Below are 20,976 nucleotides of genomic sequence, written 5' to 3'. Positions count from 1 at the left end.
ATATGGTATAAAGGACGTATAAAATATTTAATTTGAATTATAAATATTTAAACTATTATAACAAGCATTATCATCAAAATAATAATACATTATATGAAAGTTAGGTTGAATTTCCAAATTTTGGTTCGTTAAAAGTTTGTGTTTAGTCGGGTATAAACTTTGTCGTATTTGGTGACGAATTTACCAAAAGTTTGTGTTTGTAGCCTTTGCTATGATTTTTGCCCCCTAGTGTTAGGTTTATGAACCCTACTACATTGTGTTACGAGTATTATTTATTCCTAAATAGTATATAGCTGAATTATCAAGTTTGTACGTTACTAACCCTAACTAGGGTTTATATTTGATAATTGGTAAAAAGATAGATACTTTGTATTATAATTGCAAGTTAGGTTGAATTTCCAAATTTTGGTTCGTTAAAAGTTTGTGTTTAGTCGGGTATAAACTTTGTCGTATTTGGTGACGAATTTACCAAAAGTTTGTGTTTGTAGCCTTTGCTATGATTTTTGCCCCCTAGTGTTAGGTTTATGAACCCTACTACATTGTGTTACGAGTATTATTTATTCCTAAATAGTATATAGCTGAATTATCAATTTTGTACGTTACTAACCCTAACTAGGGTTTATATTTGATAATTGGTAAAAAGATATCACAGATAACCGTAACTCCTAGGCTAAGGCATTACAAATCAGGCCACTCTAGTCCTAAAATATGAAATGCCTAGACTATCTCTAGCATGCATAATATCTCATAGAATATCTCATAACACAAAATAAGGGTATTTTGGGAAATCACCGTTCGGGCTTTGGCTGATTGTACACACTACTCCTTCTCGTTTTCTCTTAGAAACTCTTGTTTGCTTTAGAAAAATCATTTCTTTGAAATTTTTTCTCAAATCCTCAGTTTAAGTCCAGATTTACCCGAAGGCGCATCCGAATCCCTCAAACCAAGGCTCTGATACCAACTTGTAACATCGTAATTTTTCAAACAGATTTTTTCATTTTAATCGCATACTTTTCATAACATATTGTATGGAAATCTCGTTTATTCAAATTACAAAACACAACTCCATTAAAAATCCAGGATCCTCAAAACATAACTCTTTCTTTGGTGTGTACAATCAAACCGGTGCCTTCCCGCGATTCCTGAGAACAACCTGAAACACATAACACATAACACGGTAAGCACGAAGCTTAGTGAGTTCCCCAAAATACCACATATAACACAAATTAGCCACTCGAGGCTGTAACTCTGTGGACCCTCCGGTCCTAACTCTATGGACCCTCTGGTCCTAACTCTGTGAACCTTCCGGTTCTAACTCTATAAACTCTGGAACATACACATCATGAATCACATGGAAATAATGCAGTGTATCACAATCACATAAATAACATACAAGATACTCTGTCACATAACTCTAATTACCACTCTAGGTAAAGTATAGTGAGAAGACTCACCTGACAAGCAGCAAGTAAATACCCTCGCACCCAAAACTCGAACTAGCCTCCGCCTAGCACAAAAGATAAATATCTCTAATCAATACTCTTCACACGACCCCAATAAATGAGGGCTATTCTTCTTTCTCTAACTCTTGAATTGGGTAAAAGACCATTTTACCCCTCCATGGTCTCCATTACTCATGTTGACCAAACCCTAGAGTCAACAGAAGTCAAACTCGAGTCAACAGTCCATGTCTGACCCGACTCGCCGAGTGCACCCTTACGACTCGTCGAGTCCACTTACTTTCCTCCGAAATGTCGTGACATTCCAGCTCAGCTCGTCGAGTTGACCCCCAACTCGTCGAGCTATTGCATGCTCAAGCCCATCGGGACAAACTCTCACTGACTCGTCGAGTCAACTCATGGACTCGACGAGTCCCCTCGGTCTGATTCCTCATTCAGACGTTCAAAGTCAGATCTCTCATTCCAAACCCTAGATCTAGCCCTTTAATACACCAGAGACACATAAAGTCTCGACCTTTACGTTCATACATGGCATAAATGCCTCAAAATGCCAAAACAAGCCCTTCTTAAGGTGTTAAGCACAACAACCCTCATTTGGATGAATAAAGTTGGGACCTTTGGACTCTAGGGACCTCACAAGGTCCAGATCTGAGGACTAGGCTTCTAGCTAATCCATTTTACTCAAAGTCCCAAACCAAAGGTGCTAAAAGCCCTAGAACTCCAAACACATGAGATCTAACCAAAATAATGAGAAAGGTGCAGACTTTTACCTTCCTCAGAAGCTCTGGACGATCTATCACTGGATCCAACTTTCCCTCTCTTGATCCTTGCTTGATCTCCTTCTCTTCTTCTCAAATGATGCACTAAAAATCCCAAGATAGCTTCTCTCTCACTTTCTAGCTCAAATGACCTTTAGGGTTTGCTTCCAGGGAAAGGGTGGCCGCAAATGAGGCTATAAGTGCCTTTAAATAGGTCCCAAACCCCGGAAATTAGGGTTTCTCTAATCAGCGCCTACTCGGCGAGTCCCTCTCCTCGGACTCGTCGAGTCCACTCATTAAATCCACGGGAGAAACCCGACTCGACTCGGCGAGTTGGACCCTCAACTCGTCGAGTCTCTCCTTTAATCACAAGATTAACCTACACCATAATACCTCTAAAAATCCGGATGTTACAGTTTTTTCAGAGTACATTTTGTTAACTTCGTTGTTTCTGAATTATGTAAAACACGGCCATCAGAGATTATTCACCGTCCTACCAATTCACACCAGTTGTGTACTCTTTTTCATTCCTCAATCGATCAGTTTGTATCTAAATTCATTCATAGAAAAACACATAACCAAGAATCTATCATTAGGATATAACCAGTTCAAGCGCTCCAACACATATGTTTCTCTCTCTCTCTCTCTCTCTCTCTCTCTCTCTACTTCGACTACAAATTATCATCAAATCAGCCACATGACACTGATTGTTCCTGGTTATTCATCTCTCATTGGTTTTAGAGAATTAAACGCAACTCATACTCTCTACATCCACATTTAGGAATTATCATGACATAACGTTACACTTGTTTGTCCTTTGCCTCTCTCTTGTGCCACGACACTAATGAACGACTAACCTTGATGTATAATATGTGTATCCATATAACGTATATATGTTTTAGGTTTGAGGCATATAATGCAATCGGGAAGCAAGAATGTTTAACTAAGTTATTACCCACTTACTTTTCTTGTTACCACAAGAACGATCGAGTGAGTGAATGAAAGAGATTGCACAACTGTTTGAACTGATATGACGATGTATGATCTCCGGTGACTGTGATCTACATAATCCGACAACAACAAAGTTAACAAAAAGTGCGGTATTTTTTGAACATTTTGGAAACTTCGTTATGCTTTTAAGTCGTTTTTCGATTTACCTGAAGTATTTGGTTACCACAAGGTTTTATTTGAATACATGTGTACTTCGTTGGTATTCTATGTATAAATAGTATACTTTATGTTTGTACTAAAAAGACAACTATGATTTTTTTGAACATTTTGAAAACCGGGTAACCTGATTGTTACCTACAATAGTCGGTTCAATGGTATTTTATATACTAAAAAAACAATGGTCTTTTTTGTATATTTTTAAAACTTCGTTATCTTTTTAAATCATTTTCCCTAAACTTAAACTATAATTTGATCTACAAATACTTTAAAGGTTATATATTTAAAAAAATTATCACAAATGCTCTCGTCCCAATTTCCTATTTTTCGCTTGGATGGTCCCCAAAATTTTAGTTAGGTTCCGTTTGATAGTTTCTGTCTGGGAAAGTGCTGTCTAGTAAAGTGCTGTCTGGGAAAGTTTTCTGACTGGGAAAGAAACCATGCTGTTTGATTGTACATCTGATTAACTGTGCTGAATGATGAAAAAAAAATAATTCAATAAAAAATAAATTTAGAAAAAGTTATTTAAAAAAATTAATAATCCAAGAAAGAAAGAAAGAGGCCGATTTGGTGTATAATTGTCTTTCCAGCCCATTCAGCCAGAAAGATATGATTTTGGAGCTTTCTCGGAAAGGTATATCTTACCGGGAAAGACCATTTTTTTTGTGCAAATCAAACAGTCTTTCCGGTCCATTCAGCCAGAAAGATCTGTTTGGACCTGGAAAGATGCGTATCAAACGGGGTCATAGTTGTGTATTTTGTTCCTCATGTGGTGTTTAATTTTTGCTATTAATTGACATTTTTATCCTTACTGTAATATTTATTATTACTTTTTGGCATTACTTTTATGTTAGATCTATAACATACAACATAGCTGTTTGTGGCAGTAAAGTCGTTCACCTCATCATGTCATTTTTTGTGGACAATATATTAAGAGTGGAATATTTGCAAGATAGTACATGATTTGATTATCTAGCACATGTTATATATTCCCACCATCAAATTACTCAACGAAAATAGTTATACTCAAATATAAGTTCCAAGGTTCAAGGTAAAGATGGTAGAAAATACTATGATAACATTTTTTGTAACTGCATTATAGATTTAAAGAAGTTTCATTAAAAGATGGTAGAAGATATTGAAAGAAACTATTATTTGGTCATCAACGAAAGTTATCAATGTAAAACAATAAATAACACACAATCTCTGGAATTAGTGAGCCTCGTGAATAAATCGCGAAACAAGATTGCATACAAGGGATAAATTGATTTAGTAAGGAATCTCGAGAAAACTTAAGAAACTTTTTATTTTTTTTATTTATGAGAACAACGCGACATTATTTTCCATCACAAAACACAATATCAAAGAATAATCTTGTAACAATTTGTCAATTAAAATGCAGAATTGTTTGTTTGTATCATTCTGAGAGCGAGAGTTACAGAGGCAATGGAGTTAGGCAATACTCTCACAGCAAGAACATGTGCCAAACACTTAATGTTGAATCATGAGGTGCATTTTTAGAACAATGTGGACAAATGGATCTATATAGATATAAATAGAATCCATATAGGTCCAATCCTACGAGGCATCCGATCGAAAATTTCGTTTAATACATTAATTAAAGTAAATTTACATGCTACTAATCTCATTCATGTTTTATTAATAATAAAATTGATCTTTGTTAAAAATAGGTAAACAAAACAAAAAACACTCAGTCTACACCAAAATTCTAATTTGACATTGTGTGTCTTTTGTGTTGTTTACCCTTAAATATATTATGGATATCATTTAAAATTTAGATACAAATATAAAATACATTTACATGTGTGCAAAACTAAATCCCAACTCAAATTTTAAAATTGTATTTGGGCTTTAGGATCAAATTAAGTATGCGACAAGGAAAACAATATTAGTGTTACAAATTCATGTCTTAGTGGAACACTGCCAGGATTTCAATATTGTGGTTGCGGCAAGAGTCAAAAGTCAAGAAAGGATAAGAGCCATACAAACCATCACATTTTTAATTCACGTTCAACTTTTCAAGGTCGCTTGACAATTATAATTGAAGTAATTCGATAAACATTTGTAATTGAACAAATAATACAAATAATTATTTATAATATTTAAATTTGGTTGATGTAAGATGCAGATTTATGATTTTATGTTATAGTTATTAGGAATGTTTATCTACATGCATTAATTATGTGAAACTTTTTAATAATACATAGTGTTAACTTATTAACATTGTTTTTTATATAAAAAGGATGCTCATCAGAACATTTGAATCAAATTGTTCTAAAGATAAAAAAAAAAAAAGGAAAACCTAACTATTTTTCATAGTCTAAGAGGAGATAGCATTGAATTTATTATCAAACAATTTCAATAATTTGATTGTAATGATGAATTAGTTCAAGTGGAGCAAAATATATTCAAACATAATATTTTAATTTTTGATAATGTTCAATGAACACATAGAAAGGTAACACTACTAAATGTGGATGAAGTGAAATGAAGTTGTCGAAGAACCTAAAGAAAGAATAACTTGAATTGTGAGTGCAAGAAAATATGTCATATATAGATGAAAACATAGCCAATTTGAATGGGCCGCTGACCACAAAGAAGATATTCTAGTAACGCACCCTTTAAAAAATTTTGTGCAATCCTAATTATTTTTTCTGGGTCCGCCGATGCAGTGGCGAAGCCAATGTGTAATTAGTGGGGTCCAAGGACCCCTCTTAAATTTGAAATCCACCATATGTATAAATGTTCATTTTTGTAATTATATGGTCTTATAGTATTTGGCACCCACCAGTCAAGATTTGAAATAACCAGAAACTTCATTTTGCTCTTTCTTTTCTCCTTCTGGTCTTATTCTCCCGTTCTTTCTTTGTTTGAAATAGTTGTTTAAGAGAAAAAAAGACGGGGTACCGCACGGTCGTTGTCGCCGGATGCCGCCCCTTTTCACTTTTAAATAAGTCGTTAATGGGTAAGGTATAAAATGGACCCCATATGTGTTTCATTCTGGCTCCGCCACTGACTGGAGCCACTGACTGCATGCACCATATATGCTATATCATCTTTGCCACACCCCGAGAGAGAGAGAGAGAGAGAGAGAGAGAGAGAGAGAGAGAGAGAGAGAGAGAGAGAGAGAGAGAGAGAGAGAGAGAGAGAGCAACACGACAGTGGGGAGCTGAGTTCCCAAGCCATGCGACAGAAACCACACCAGGTGTTCACCATGGTAAAGACATGCCACATAGTCTTCACCTCCGTTTTGCCACATCCACATCCTCTAGTCTAAGAAACAAATGCTTTTGTTCAATGTTTACCATAAATACTTAACAAATATAGAGAATCTTATATTGCTAAGCTTGTGTACTCTAAAGGTCTTAGATAAACTATTTTGTTTCCCCTACAAGTTGTTTAATAATAAAACACAACTAAGTAATCTAGCACGTGAGGGGATAAACTATTTTGTTTCCCTTGCAAGTTATGGATGTAGTACATGCATATCCATTACATATTCTTTTTGAAATTTGCTTATAGTAGCTTCAATTTATTTCTAATAAGTGAAAACTAGTATATGATGCTCATGTGGGAAATTACCAATCTGTTAATAGAACATGGACTGATACACCCATTAATCAATTTCCTAGTGGTTAAAAATGTACAAAATAAAGATCATAAAACATGTGACTAAAAACGAAAATCCAATTCTGTTGATGAAACAATACATAAAAGATGTGACTAAAAATTAAAAAGCACTACACTTGATCACTATTTACTTGGACGATTGAAAAGAAGCTGAAGTCACTGCATGTGTCAACAACAGCATTTCATCGCCGCCACCCTCCTCCTGGTTACCTCTCGGACTGCTACCGGAGCTGCTATTTGAACGTGAAAAGACTCCGGTGGGTGAATACGAACACCATGAATGACGATTACTGTTTCCCCCATTAGATGTTTTCAAAGCTTCCCCTAATGGACCACCCATTGAATTCTTCCATGAATCTGGAATCGAATTTGAAGATGATGAGAAATCCGAAGAAGAATCCATGGACATCGTCAGTTGGGTGCTCCACTGCGGTTTATGTTCTTCCGGCCTACACCACCATCGGAATTTTGTAAAAGTTAAACAAGAAATTAAACATTTGTTCATCAAAATGATTTCTTTATTTCACCTGTTCATGGAAGCATTCTGGGGTTGTAATTGCAAGTTCTTGAACTGGTTGTTGACGCCATCTCCACCGCCACCGTCAGTCGCCGGAGCACCATTGTTGCCTTCCACAAGCTTTCTTGAACGATGACGACCTCTATTGATATGTTTTTCACAGTATTTCTGATCAGGTACAGCTTCTTTCGAGCACCGCCATTTCTTCCCGTCTGTTCTCCGGCACCTCCCTGGTTCTGGATCATTGTTCGCCGGAAAACCTAACCGGAAACCTCCCCATTCATCTTCCATTCCAAAAAAAAAAAAAAAAAACTTTAACTACGAATGAGCCAATAAATACAAGAATATATAAGAAATTCAAATTCCTTACATAAACTGGGTGCATTTGAGGTTGAAGACGACCCGGAAAACACAAACGGGTCGAGTGATTTCTTGATGTGATTGATCAAAAGCGAAGGAACAGGGACATTCGCGACAAGATATTTGTAGATCAAAGCTTGGTGTTCGAGCTCCATCCATTGAGAAGGTGTAAAGGGTCCTTTCGAAAAGATAACACAAACAAAACCCTCAAATGAATTTGCATAAAAAGGCATACTTTTCAAGTTTCAATGGAAGATTATATTTGGGTGTTAAGTTCGATGTAAAGATTAATACCTCCATTTTCAATGTAAGCAGGTGGTGTCTGATAGGAAGACAACAGCGACATCTGGTTTTCATTCTTGAAAGAAGGTCTCATGGACATTGACATTGTCGTGTTGTATGGGTCGGGTCGGGAACTTTTGATGGGTCGTTGATCAAGATGTGGGTCTGGGTCTGATCTTTTCTGATTCAAGAACCAAGATTCGTGAATCTTGTGGTTGTTATTGGGGTTTTCACTGAAATTTGACATACTGAAATCCATGGCATTCAAAAATGACATGAAATTTATAGAAATTTCATGGAGGAAAAATAAAATTAAAGAGAGATAAGAGGAGAGAAATCTTGGAATGAGGAGTATATGGAAGACATAGAGACCATTTTGAAGTGGAACACTCGTCTTCTATTGAAGATTTGAAGGTGTTTGTGGCGCTTTTATATATTTTTGGCATTATTTGAGTTGAATTTGTTTTTGAGCATCTTTTATCATATAAGTTTTTTTATTTTGGAATAAGTTTTTACAAAGTTTTTGAATGATATTTTTTTTTCTTAATTTCTTTTTTACGATTTGAATACCAATATTGAATAACATATAAGTTTATACATATTAAATATTTGTAGTAATATATATTAGATAATCTATTAGATTAAATATACAAAATAAATATGAATATAAGTTATAAAAGTTTTATCTTTTAAAGTGATTTTGAAAACTTTTAAAATAAAAAAACTATAAAATAGTATAAAACAGTACGCTATCACATAATATTTTATATTATCTTTTCTATTTTTATAAACATATAGTATTGTGAAACTTGTATCACGTTTTATGTTTTCGAAATACTAAGCGTATTTAAAAGTGATAAATTGTAAAAGATGATTTAATAAATTATTTAAAATAGATAAATGATAAATTAATTAATTAAAAAAAACTTTTAGAAATACTAAACATTGAGAAGGTTATGAAATTTTTTTTTATCAAATAAAAGTTAATGAAAATTTGATGAGACAAATGTGATTAGGGATAAGCATTGAAACTGGGTAGGGTCCCTTAGAATATCTAATTTCATAACCAAAACCATCCGTTTTGGAATCGGAACTGTTTAAGACGATTCCAGTTACGATACCGTCTTAAGCAGTTCCGGTTTCGATTCCCATTTTTTGGAACCACTACCTGTCGTAACCGGTTATATATATATATATATATATATATATATATATATATATATATATATATATATATATATATATATATATATATATTCCAATAAGTATTGTGTGCATGGATGCACCAATCACAATTTAGCAAATTATTAATTATTTTATTAAATATGTAAGGGTAATTATGTAATCTTTCATTTTAATTATTTATTTAGTCTGATTGTTATCCCTTTATATTAGGCAATGATTATGACCGATTTACTTATCATTAATTTAATTTTCTTTATATATTCGATTGAAACATCCCCCACACACAGATCACAAATATCGATTTCATTATCTGCTCATTACTTTGTTTTACACAATCAATGGATGTTCATATTGGAAATTGGAACCAGGTATTCATTTTTGTTCTTTGATGTTTATATGTTTTTATTGTTTTTACATATACATATGTATCAAATCTGTTAATCTTGCAGGATAATAAAGATCAGAATCCCGGGAAGGATCTGGGTAATGTCAATGATCCCAAGAATCTAGTGAATGAAGTTGTGAAAGAAAAAAAAAGATGTAAAATATGCTTTGGACTTGGTCATGATAGCATGAACTATCCTTTTGGATTGAAGAAAGCATAGAACTACAAGAAATTCATCAAATTGGACGTTTTTAGATATTATTAAGTTTGATTTCAGTAAAATAAAAGTCTGTTTTGATGAACTATATGGTATTATTAAGTTTCATTTCAGTATAATAAAATTATGGTTTGATGAATTCTACGTGTTTTTCTAATATATTTATATTTACAACCAATAAAGTGTTTGTGTTTTTCTGATATATTTATGTTTCATAGAATGATCCAGTTATCATTCCAACATAATGTCAAAAAAAAAAAAACGTTACAGTTATCATTCCAATAGAATGTCAAAAAAAATATTCATTTTATTTCATAAAATATGTTTGACGGTTTCATAAAATCAAAACACATAATGTCAAAAATAAAATGTGTAAACAATAAGCAATACAATGACTTGAACTTAAACAGTTCAAGAGTTAACTGTCTTGTAAGCCATATTACTATAACATTCTAGTGGAATGATTTGGAGATAACACACAGTAAACACTTTAGTTAGCCGTATTGCTATATTATTATAATATAATGATATGCCGACAATACAATGTGCAGAGTTTTATAAGCAATGTTTATACATCTTATCAGCCATATTCTTACAATATTCTGATAGAATGTTTTCGGGGTAACACACAGTGATAAGTTTTATAAGTCATATTGCTAGATTATTCTGATAGAATTATTTCGTGAATAAAATAATATGCAAAGTTTTAGAATCCATATTGATATATCATTCTGATAGAATTATTTCGTTAATAAAATGTTGTGCAGATTTTTTTTTTAAAAAGTACATAATAATATTGTAAAGTAATTAATTTAATGTCATGTTGAAATGTTTTATATTTGGAATATGAATAGAGTATGTTTATCAATGATCCCTAATATCACGCCTTTTAATTTGCATAGACTCCATTTTCATCCCTGTTTCTTTTCTATGTCAGTTTATTATATTTTATTTTTTCAACTTCCAAAGCATATAGAAACACTCTCGAAATTTCTTAGGTATGGGCGATCAAGTACCAGATGTCAATAATCATATTTATGAGGAACATTATTTGGCTAGTGATGATGAAAATGGAATTGAAGATTTCGTTTTTCCTGATAATGATACACTATATAATGGCGGATTTCAAATAGAAGAAAGCAGTAATCCTAATTTAGGTGAGTTTTTGAAATTTTTGTTTAATTTTTCATTGTATTTCAGATTCTATCTTGTAACAAACATGTTTAATATTAAATGTTAATATTTTCATTGATGAACATACAGAGGACGCAAATCATGCAGAAGACGAAAATCAGTTCGTTGATGAAGATACACAGGTTAATATTGATTTCAGTAAAGGTAGTAAATTCAATTCAGGATATTGAAATTTTTACAGAATAATAAAATTCTTTCAGAATAATATTTATAAAATTCTTTCATCATTCACCCCCGGAAGTCGATGAAACTGACTCATTGTTAAAGAATTGGTATCAACGGGTGTACTATAATTGACATCTTTTTCTACATTAGCTTCATTAACTATCAATCCTCTAACAGGTGAACTATTTCCTTCACCGCCATCACCTATATCATTCATATTTAACTCATTATAACCCTCCGGCTCATGCACTTTTTTGTTGTTTGCCCCTTCATGCACTTCCATAAAAAGCTCATTCATCTTTTCCATCCACTCCTTCAGCACCACACTATCAGGGAATTTTTCCAAACCATCCTTCAACGCAACTTCCATAGTACTTTTTTCGGTTAGAGTTAACCCATAACTATGCTCTAAAACAGCAGCGTACGCCTTCAATACATATAATTAATTATTAATTACATTACAAGAATATTTCAACAGCTTTAATATGAGAAATGTATAGACAATTTAGTAGTATTCCAGAATATTTAATTTATATTCTACCAGAATATAAATTCAAATATTAATTACAATAATTACAAATGAACTAAATATGCAAAAAAAAAATTACTATTACCTCCTCATCTCCAAAATCCCTCTTAAAACTGACCAATTGTTGCTCTTCACCTCCTGTTTCATCATTCATATCGACATCCTCATGCTCATCCCGAAATTGCCTCCCGAACCCTCCCAAACTGATTTCCAAGCGTTGAATCTCTAATAAATTAGCACCAGTAATATGCCCAATAAAAGGAAGCCTTTTATCTAACTTTATAGAATACTTCATGTTATACACGTACACCAACTACAAAAAAAACATTAACTTAATCAATAAATCAATAATAAATTACTACCAAATCAATATTATCATATAACACAATTTCACACTTACTATCAGGAGTGTAATAGGACCACTGTAGTAGCTTGATTTGTCATCACTTTTCCATAGTTTTTTCCTTGATCTCAAATAGTCAAGCATATATTTACACCAATTTAACTTTGAGAAGTCTTCTACCAACACCAACTTCCTTACCACTTTTATTTGATTTGTTCTCATCAACATTGACTCAATGAAGTTGTTAACGAAAAGGGTCAAAAAATTAAGCCTAAACATCAAACTATCTTTTGTTGTAGCCTGAATCCTTCTTAAATACTCCTCACCATTGAACTTATCACAAGTATATTGTCCCCTCTATTCTTCTAGAATTTGATTCCCCTTATCACACAATGGCAACTCATTGATGTCTTCTCCACCAATTGGCAACCCCATCATATCATGCACTTTCTGTTCTGTGATCTATATAACAAAGTTTTGTAGGACAAGTCTTCTACTATCGGCATCATACACATCTAAAAGATAGTAGCTTAGTTGCCCCGGATAACTTGTTATATTCACTTGCAGAATTGACCCAAACCCCATTCTTAAGATTGCTTGTTTTTGTTCCGGTGACATGCCCCTAACAGCTGCAGTGATGTTATCACATTTCATTCTGGTTGGAAGATTTCTTAAACCAGGTGGATATTCCTTACTTGTTTTTCTAACATTATCTTCTTGTTCCTCTTTGATAGATTCATCAATTCCCTTATTCTTTAAATTTTTTACAATTGGAACTCTCTCATATTGTCTCTTTGACCTTATCTCTCTTTCCAAAAGTACTACATTTAAAGGTTTAGGACTTTTCTTTTGTGGAACTGATTTATCAAAATTTTTCTTTGACCTTCTTTCTCGTTTCACGTGTTATTCTTGTTCTTGTACTTGTTCTGCTATAACACATAATAAATATTAGAATGTATAGTATAATATATTCAATACATGAGTAAAACACATTACTTTAATTAATGTTTTAAAATATAAGATATTATTCTTATTCCAACAGAATAAAAATTTATTTCAATAACACGAATATAATATACACAAAATTGCCATTCTAACAGAATACAAAAAAATGCCAGAATAAACAAAAATTCATAGAACTGCAATTCTAACCGAATATAAAAGAAACTACCAGAACATCATACATGTCATTTTGATGCATAATCAACTGAACATTGAAATACTTATATTAATACACATATTTGTATTCTATTAGAATATACTACATATAAAGTCTATCAATCTACAAAAATTATAAATGTTTCAAATTAACTCGTAATTCTAACTTAATAAAAATTTAATAACAAAGAGTAAACATACTTTACACATTGTTGCAATGATAGCATTATAAAAAAGAAATTAACAAAAAAACACCATCTTTAAATTCTATCAGAGGATATTACTTACAAATTCGAATTCTAGCAGAATCTTACACATTTCAACTCAAGACATATAATCCACTATCCATGGGTATACTCACACTTATATACATCGTTCCATTTTAATAGAATTTTACACATGTAAAGTATATCCATCTCTAAGAATTTTGAATGTTTCAGTTTAATTCATTACTCATATACAAACTTTGATTCCAATAGAATCTAAAATCATTATACCATGCTACTTAACTCCTTATTTACATAAATTTCTTTATAATTTTATATCATACAAGAACATGATTTATTCCAGTGTTGTAAAAATCGGTCTAGGCGGCCGATTAATCGGGGATTAATCGTTAGGCGGTCTTCAACCGAATAGGATTAAGGCTAATCGGCCGGCTTAATCGGTTTTGGTCAAAGGGAGTCAAAGTCGGAGCTAGACGGTTCTAATCGGTCCTAGGCGGTTATAATCGGTCCCAGGCGGCCTAATCGGCCAAATTTTCAAATTTTCAAAATTTTAAATATTAAACCAAAATTTTCAAATTTTCAAAAGTTCATAGTATTTCAATGTTCAACTAATATATAAAAAAAATTTTAAAAAATTTAAAGTTTAAAGTTTTTCTCCAAAATTTTTAAAATTTTTATGTTTTCAAATATACAAATACCCAAATTACTTCTTTTCTTAAGATATATTAAAATTTGCATAACTTTTCTTATTAATTGGATGATAAATTGTGGTGCTTGTTAAACTTATTATTAAACTTTTATGCTTATTTATTTATATTCTTACAATTAAAGTTAGATTTATAAACTTTTGAATAATTTTCTTAATAATTAATGGTCCCCGATTAATCCTCCGATTAATCCCCGTCTAGCCGATTAATCCCTAGACCCCAGTCCACCGACTAGCTAACGTCTAACGTTTTCTGCAACCTTGATTTATTCTAAGAGAATAAAAAACATCTTCACGTTTATATGAATGGAACATTCTAGCAGAATAACACCGAAAGCTATTTCATTCTACCAGATTTTTTTTACACATCAACGCATAATCTAATAATTAGTAATTATTCTTAAGAAATTACACGACAATCACACCTTCTTTTTGCAAAACACAAATCATACATGCATAAATTATTCTAAATACACTTCTTACACTATAATACATCTTCGAACTCAATAAACATCAGATAAAACAAAAAATTCTTACCTTCAGGTTCCGCAATGAAATCATCATCGCCATCTTCAAGATTCAAGGTTGTCTTTATTGTGTTCTTGAATTTCGACTTGAATGAAGTCGATCGTGTACTCCTCATTCTTACAAAATAAAGTTCACAGAAGCCCTCAAATGTTGATTCCGTCTTCTAGGGTTTAATGTCGATATTTATATTAAAAACCTTCGAAGAATCTTCCGATTTTGAAGATTGAATATAGAAAATCAGAATATGTGTCAATCTCTGAAAGCATTGGGTTTTTGATTTTGATAGTATGCGAGATATTTGGGATTATCGGTGGATCACTTCCATAGTTATCGACCGTTTCCTATTAAAATGACGAGGCAATGTACCATACTACCCTTCCGTGCCCAGTCATTTAATGAAATCCTATTAATTTGTTTTTTTCTATTTAATTTTAAAAGTAATCACTTTCTTAATTTACCACAAACGATTGGCCTAGAATCATTTACACAAGCACACAATACTTAGCAAAAACAAAATAACCTAGCCCTATATATATATATATATATATATATATATATATATATATATATATATATATATATATATATATATAAAAGAAGGTCAACCATAGAAACAGTAAAATTGATGGCCTTTTGACAGCTATGGTCCACATGTTTACCTATTTGCATATGTTCAATTTTCTTTTATTGGTTTTTCATATTAGTCATTTCCTTATTTTTTTTTTCTTTTCTACCCTCATGTTCCTATTGGTCTAATTCTTTTTTTTTTAGTTGTGGCCAGATGTACGTCCCTGGTCAATGGTAAATGAGGTGGTGGTTGAACAATACTTGTCCGCTTCTTCTCTCTACCGTTTTGTTCTCTAATAAGATGCTTACACAAGTAGCATCCCCTTTAATTCTCCTTACATCACCGCTTTAATTCTTACGACCTTCCAGTCACTTCCATCCACAACTCATTCTCTTTCTTCCTTGCATAGAGGGCATAGATCGACCCCAGAGGGGTTTTTGAATTCGATTAGGGTTCAGTCGACTGTTCATGGGTTAGTTTCCTCAGCCGTGGTTAACTCCACCGATCACCGCTATCCGTCCTCGCTTCAGTTCAATACCCACAATAGATACCACCATTTCTCCTCATCGTCGATTCTCTTCTTGCTTTACTTCTACCCCATATATCTCCGCTCCTTTCATTCGATTACACTTCACTTTTGAAGGATGACCCAATCAATTGTTCATATTACTGCTTCTCCACCCCATCCGCCCATCACCATCGACTACAAACCGCTTTCCTCCTTTGTTCGTTCTGTGGCCGGTGTGACATCCCCAAATTCACGGTCATTTTAAAAATTTTATTTATGCTTATTTAAAAATCAAAGTATTCATTTTAAAGAATAATTTTGCGGAATCTGTTCCCAGAAAACATGATAAATAGATTATCAAAGCATTTCTGAAGAAATGTATTTTGTTTATATTAAAACTTTGGGATGTTATTGTCAATACATAAACATATGCATAAACAGACCTTACATTCATTTACACTAATGATTTACATCTCCTTTAATCTCTTAGTGTAATGTGTCTTCGTATCTATACCTGTGATACATATAAACTGAGTGGGTCAAGTTAGGAAACCTGGTGAGTACATAGGGTTTTCAACCCACAATAATATAGTTAATTTGTTTCTTCACATATTTCATGTCAAAAAATTAACCCGATTACCCATCCCCATTTTCTTCATTTAATCTTCCCTAAAGATTTATCCTAAGGGTCATCTCCTACATCGTATTCACCTCTCATCTCCTTACATCGCATTTCCTTATATGTTTGTTCCTAAGGACTTTTCCTAAGGATCGTCGCCTACATCGCATAGACAGTACTGATTCGGGGATTACTCACCCAATACGTGTCCAGTAAGGATTAGAGTATCATCGCATGAATACGTAGTTACAACATCGTCTGAACTCGTAATTCATCACCTACAGGTAGGCCTGGCAATGGAGCGGGTTTTGACCCTGATCCGATCCGAACCCGTAAAAATTATAAGGGTTTGGATTGTGATTTGTGATTCGTTTACCCGTTAGCGACTCGTACCCGTTAATCCTTTTATTTAAAGAGTCGGGTATGGATCACTACCGATCTGATCTGTTTATAACCCGCCCCGTGTATATTTTAATAATATAAATTTATTATTTATATTATATATTTATGATTTCTATTTGTTATTTTGTTAATTACCATTTACCATTTACAGGATAGGAAGGAGTCCTGGAATCGAGGAGACATTCTCGAGGACATATTCTCGGCTCTGTATACTTAAGTCTTTACGTTCTAAATTTCTGATTCCTTCCGATAGTTGTTTTGTTAAATTGATTTCTAATTGAAATCTGCGTGACTTCGTCATCACTTTTGCAATCGACTTCGACTCCAGTGATCGACATTACTTAATCAGGTTCATATTCTATTTGACCGAAATCGACTACAATAGCTGGTTTTCTAACTTTCTGAAATCGAGTTTTGAGGTTTCTAACTGAAATCGTTGTTTCCCATTCTAATTGGAATCGACTTTTGAGGTTTATAATGGACATTACGTAATCAATTTCATATTCAATTTGTCGATGTATTAAACATACAGCAATGCCTTTGATGTCGAAATTATTTGAAAAAAAAAACATAAACAAAGTTTCTAAACTGAAATGGTTGTTTCCCTTTCTTTCATTGTTATACCGTTCTAATTGAAATTAGGTTCATATTGGATTTGATCAAATTTACCCTACTGGTTATTGCTTGTTTATGGAATTAGATCAAATACATGATTTTTTCTTCCTGTGAATATGTGATTGCCATATTTCTTATTGTTTACTATTGCTAATATATTTATATGATTTCTTATTGCTTTATCAGTTTTAATGCAAGATGGGTGATAATGATATGCGAACAAATGGTACTCAGAATGTTGTAGACATAGATGCCGAAACTCAACAGAATGTTGAAGACAAAGATGAGAGTTTTGCCAAGAAAAGAAAATTAACATCTGATGTGTGGGAAGGCTTTGATAAAATAAAGAAGAAAAATGGGAGTGATGGTGCCAAATGCAAGCATTGTCATAAGGTACTTGTTGATGGCTCTAAATCTGGAACAACCCACTTGAGAAATCATTTAACTAGATGCAATAGCAAAAACAGAACTGGTATTGCTCAATATATGATATCCACCAAGAAAAGTATTTCTGATGATTCGGTTGTAATTGAAAATTTCAAGTTCAATGAAGAGAAAAGTAGGATGGATTTTGCAAAAATGTTGATCAAGCACAACTATCCATTTAACACGCGTGAACATGAGTATTTTGAGCATTTTGTGAAGGGTCTTCAACCAAACTTTCATCTTCATTGTAGAAATACCGTAAAGTCTGATATACTTCGTGTTCACAAAATTGAAAAAGAGAAACTATATACATACCTTGAAACATTACCTGGCAGAGTTTCTCTTACGACTGATATTTGGACAGCTGATCATCAAAATACCAGATACATTTGTTTAACATCTCACTTTATTGATTAGGATTGGATCTTAACCAACAAAATACTTGCTTATAGATGTATAGATTATCCTCATGATGCAGAGACTCTTTTTAGGCTAATCATTGAGTGCATACTAGATTGGAAGCTTAAAGGAAAGTTTTTCTCCATGGTGCTAGATAATGCTAGTGTCAATGACGCAATGGTGAGGACCTTGAGAGGTTGGCTTTGTGACAGGTCTGCAATCCCATTGAATGGTAAATTATTTCATGTTCGTTGTAGTGCTCATATTCTTAATCTGGTTGTTCAAGATGGTTTAAAAGTTATTGGTGCGTTCATTCAAAAGGTAAGAGAAACCGTAAAATATCTTAAGCGTTCTCCATTTGCAACACAAAAGTTTAATAATGCGAAAGCTCATTACAAGATTAAGGATAAAAAAAGTAAAAATGGATTGCCCCACTAGATGGAATTCTACTTTTCTGATGATTAAAAGTGCTTTGGAGATGAAAGATCTATTTTGGCGTTTAGCACAAACAGATGATAATTATAAACTCCATCCAACTAAAGAGGGGTGGGAAGTTGCCCAAGTTATAAGTGATTGCTTAGAGCACTTGTATAAAGCTACAAATCGGTTTTCTGGTTCTTCTTATCCTACTTCAAATATGTTCTTTTCTGATGTTTGTAAAATTAAGTTGCAAATGATGAAGTGGGAAACCAATGAATATCAATTTTTGCGTAAGATGGCCAACCCAATGAAGATTAAGTTTGAAAAATATTGGAATGAATGTTCCTTGGTTTTATCAGTTGTTGTATTTGATCCCAAGTACAAAATAAGTTTAGTTGAGTACTACTATAATAAGATCCACGGTTCTCTTGCTATTTCATATGTTGAAAAAGTTCATAGTGCTTTGTTGGAGCTCTTCAATGAGTATGATGAGTACTTATCTCACTATAAAGAAGAATCAAGCCCAAAATTTCGTGGTTTTTCAAGTGAGGCACACTTTTCTGATGATGAGTTATGTGGATTTGATTCCTGGTATGAAAAAGAGAAATCTAATGTATTTGCTACAAGCAAAAACTAAGTTGGAGATTTATTTATAAGAACCTTCATTTCCAAGAAGTGAGTCTTTTGATGTCCTAGATTAGTGGAAAGCCAATAGTGCTAAACATCCTACTCTTGCAAAGATCGAACGTGACATATTAGCCGTTCCGACAAATAGTGTTGCATCTGAGGCAACATTTAGTAGTGGAGGAAGAATAATTGACGAATGTCGTTCATCCTTGGTACCTAAAACTGTAGAGGCATTGGTGACTACACAAGATTGGCTACCCTTGAGAAAACAAAAAAGTATGTTGCTTTAACTCTAGAAGACACTTAATTTTTTTTACTTGAAATCACTTAATATTTACTTGTATGTGGTTACTTTTGTACAAGTGCTCAGTGAGTTGAATGGTCGGATTCTTGATTTTTTGTAGATGCATCTCTAGGTCTACGTTTTGTCATGCATGTTTGCTATAGTAGACATTCGTTTTTTTAAGAAATGTTATTTGAAGTATTCAGTTGTACTACACATTTATTTTATTTAAGAAATGTTATTTTAATTATTAAGTAAAATGCGATTCATGTGTTTGATTATTTAAAATCATGCGGGTTACGGAGCGGGTTTGGATATCCGTTGATTCGGTGGATAAGGGTATGGGTTTGATTATTCAAAATCATGTGGGTTACGGAGCGGGTTTGGATCATCTTTTAAAATTTGTTAAAAGGGTTTGGATCAAGGCTGGTCCGCTCCAAACCCGCTCCATTTCCAGGCCTACCTACAGGTTATGAGCCTGCTGGTGTTTCCACATGACTTGTTTGGATTAGTCAGTGGTCGCCATCTATACTCTGGTAGATGACTACATCGCAACATTGCAGATCAAGGTTTTGGCATCTCCTCTCATCTCACATCACCTATTTATCAGCACCTATCTATAATCACCTAGTTATCATCACCTTTCTATCATCACCTATCTCTCATCACCCATCGCTACCCAATACATATTTATAAGTATAAAAATACATATACAGTTTAAATCATGTAAACATGTATAAATCGTTCATCCAGCATAGATATCAGGAACACAAATAATAAGTGCGTATATCATTTATTTATATTAAATACTTCATATCAATGTGTAAGATGAAAGTAACTATGCACTCACTTGTTAAAGTGATGACTCGTAATTCGGACAGAGCTTCACTTCAAACAATTGTCTTTTCCTTCGACGAAACCTAGAATTATTATTGCTAAGTTTTAGTCTAATATCTATTGCGACTACGAACGATATTGTTTTATAATTATTAAACAATACTTTTCAACTACTATGTACAGACAGGGGCCAGACATGAAACAGTGGAGGCCAGGACCATTTTGGCATTTAAGCTGTTCTGAAATCCAACAACCCTATGTGGCCCTTCAAACCAGATTTCCCGTACCGCGAGCAGTTAAAATGTTTATAATAACACTTTGTATATTTTATAATACTTACATATATTGTTTATAGGTCCATAATAACGATAATGAACTTAAACATAAGCTATACTTATAGAAGGGTAAGCATAACTTATTTACAAGGGGGTTTAGCGAAG

At 33.1% G+C, this 20,976-nt stretch overlaps 1 protein-coding gene across 1 annotated transcript; it reads right to left on the bottom strand.

The window, feature by feature from the left end:
* Positions 1-6,995: 6,995 nt before the first annotated feature.
* LOC145162798 (uncharacterized) lies at positions 6,996-8,582 on the bottom strand. Its single transcript, XM_079081837.1, has 4 exons — positions 8,208-8,582; positions 7,924-8,091; positions 7,564-7,837; positions 6,996-7,485 (listed from the first exon to the last, which is right to left on the bottom strand). Exons 1-4 carry the CDS (start codon positions 8,470-8,472, stop codon positions 7,164-7,166), a joined length of 1,029 nt encoding a protein of 342 aa, XP_078937963.1. The 5' UTR covers positions 8,473-8,582; the 3' UTR covers positions 6,996-7,163.
* Positions 8,583-20,976: the final 12,394 nt, after the last annotated feature.

The sequence above is a fragment of the Lactuca virosa genome, chromosome 3 (assembly GCF_052849685.1).
Source record: "Lactuca virosa cultivar CGN04683 chromosome 3, Lactuca_virosa_CGN04683_v6, whole genome shotgun sequence".
Classification (NCBI taxonomy): domain Eukaryota; kingdom Viridiplantae; phylum Streptophyta; class Magnoliopsida; order Asterales; family Asteraceae; genus Lactuca; species Lactuca virosa.
Note: the sequence above shows the minus strand (reverse complement) of the source record. Positions and strands in the feature narration are given on the sequence as shown.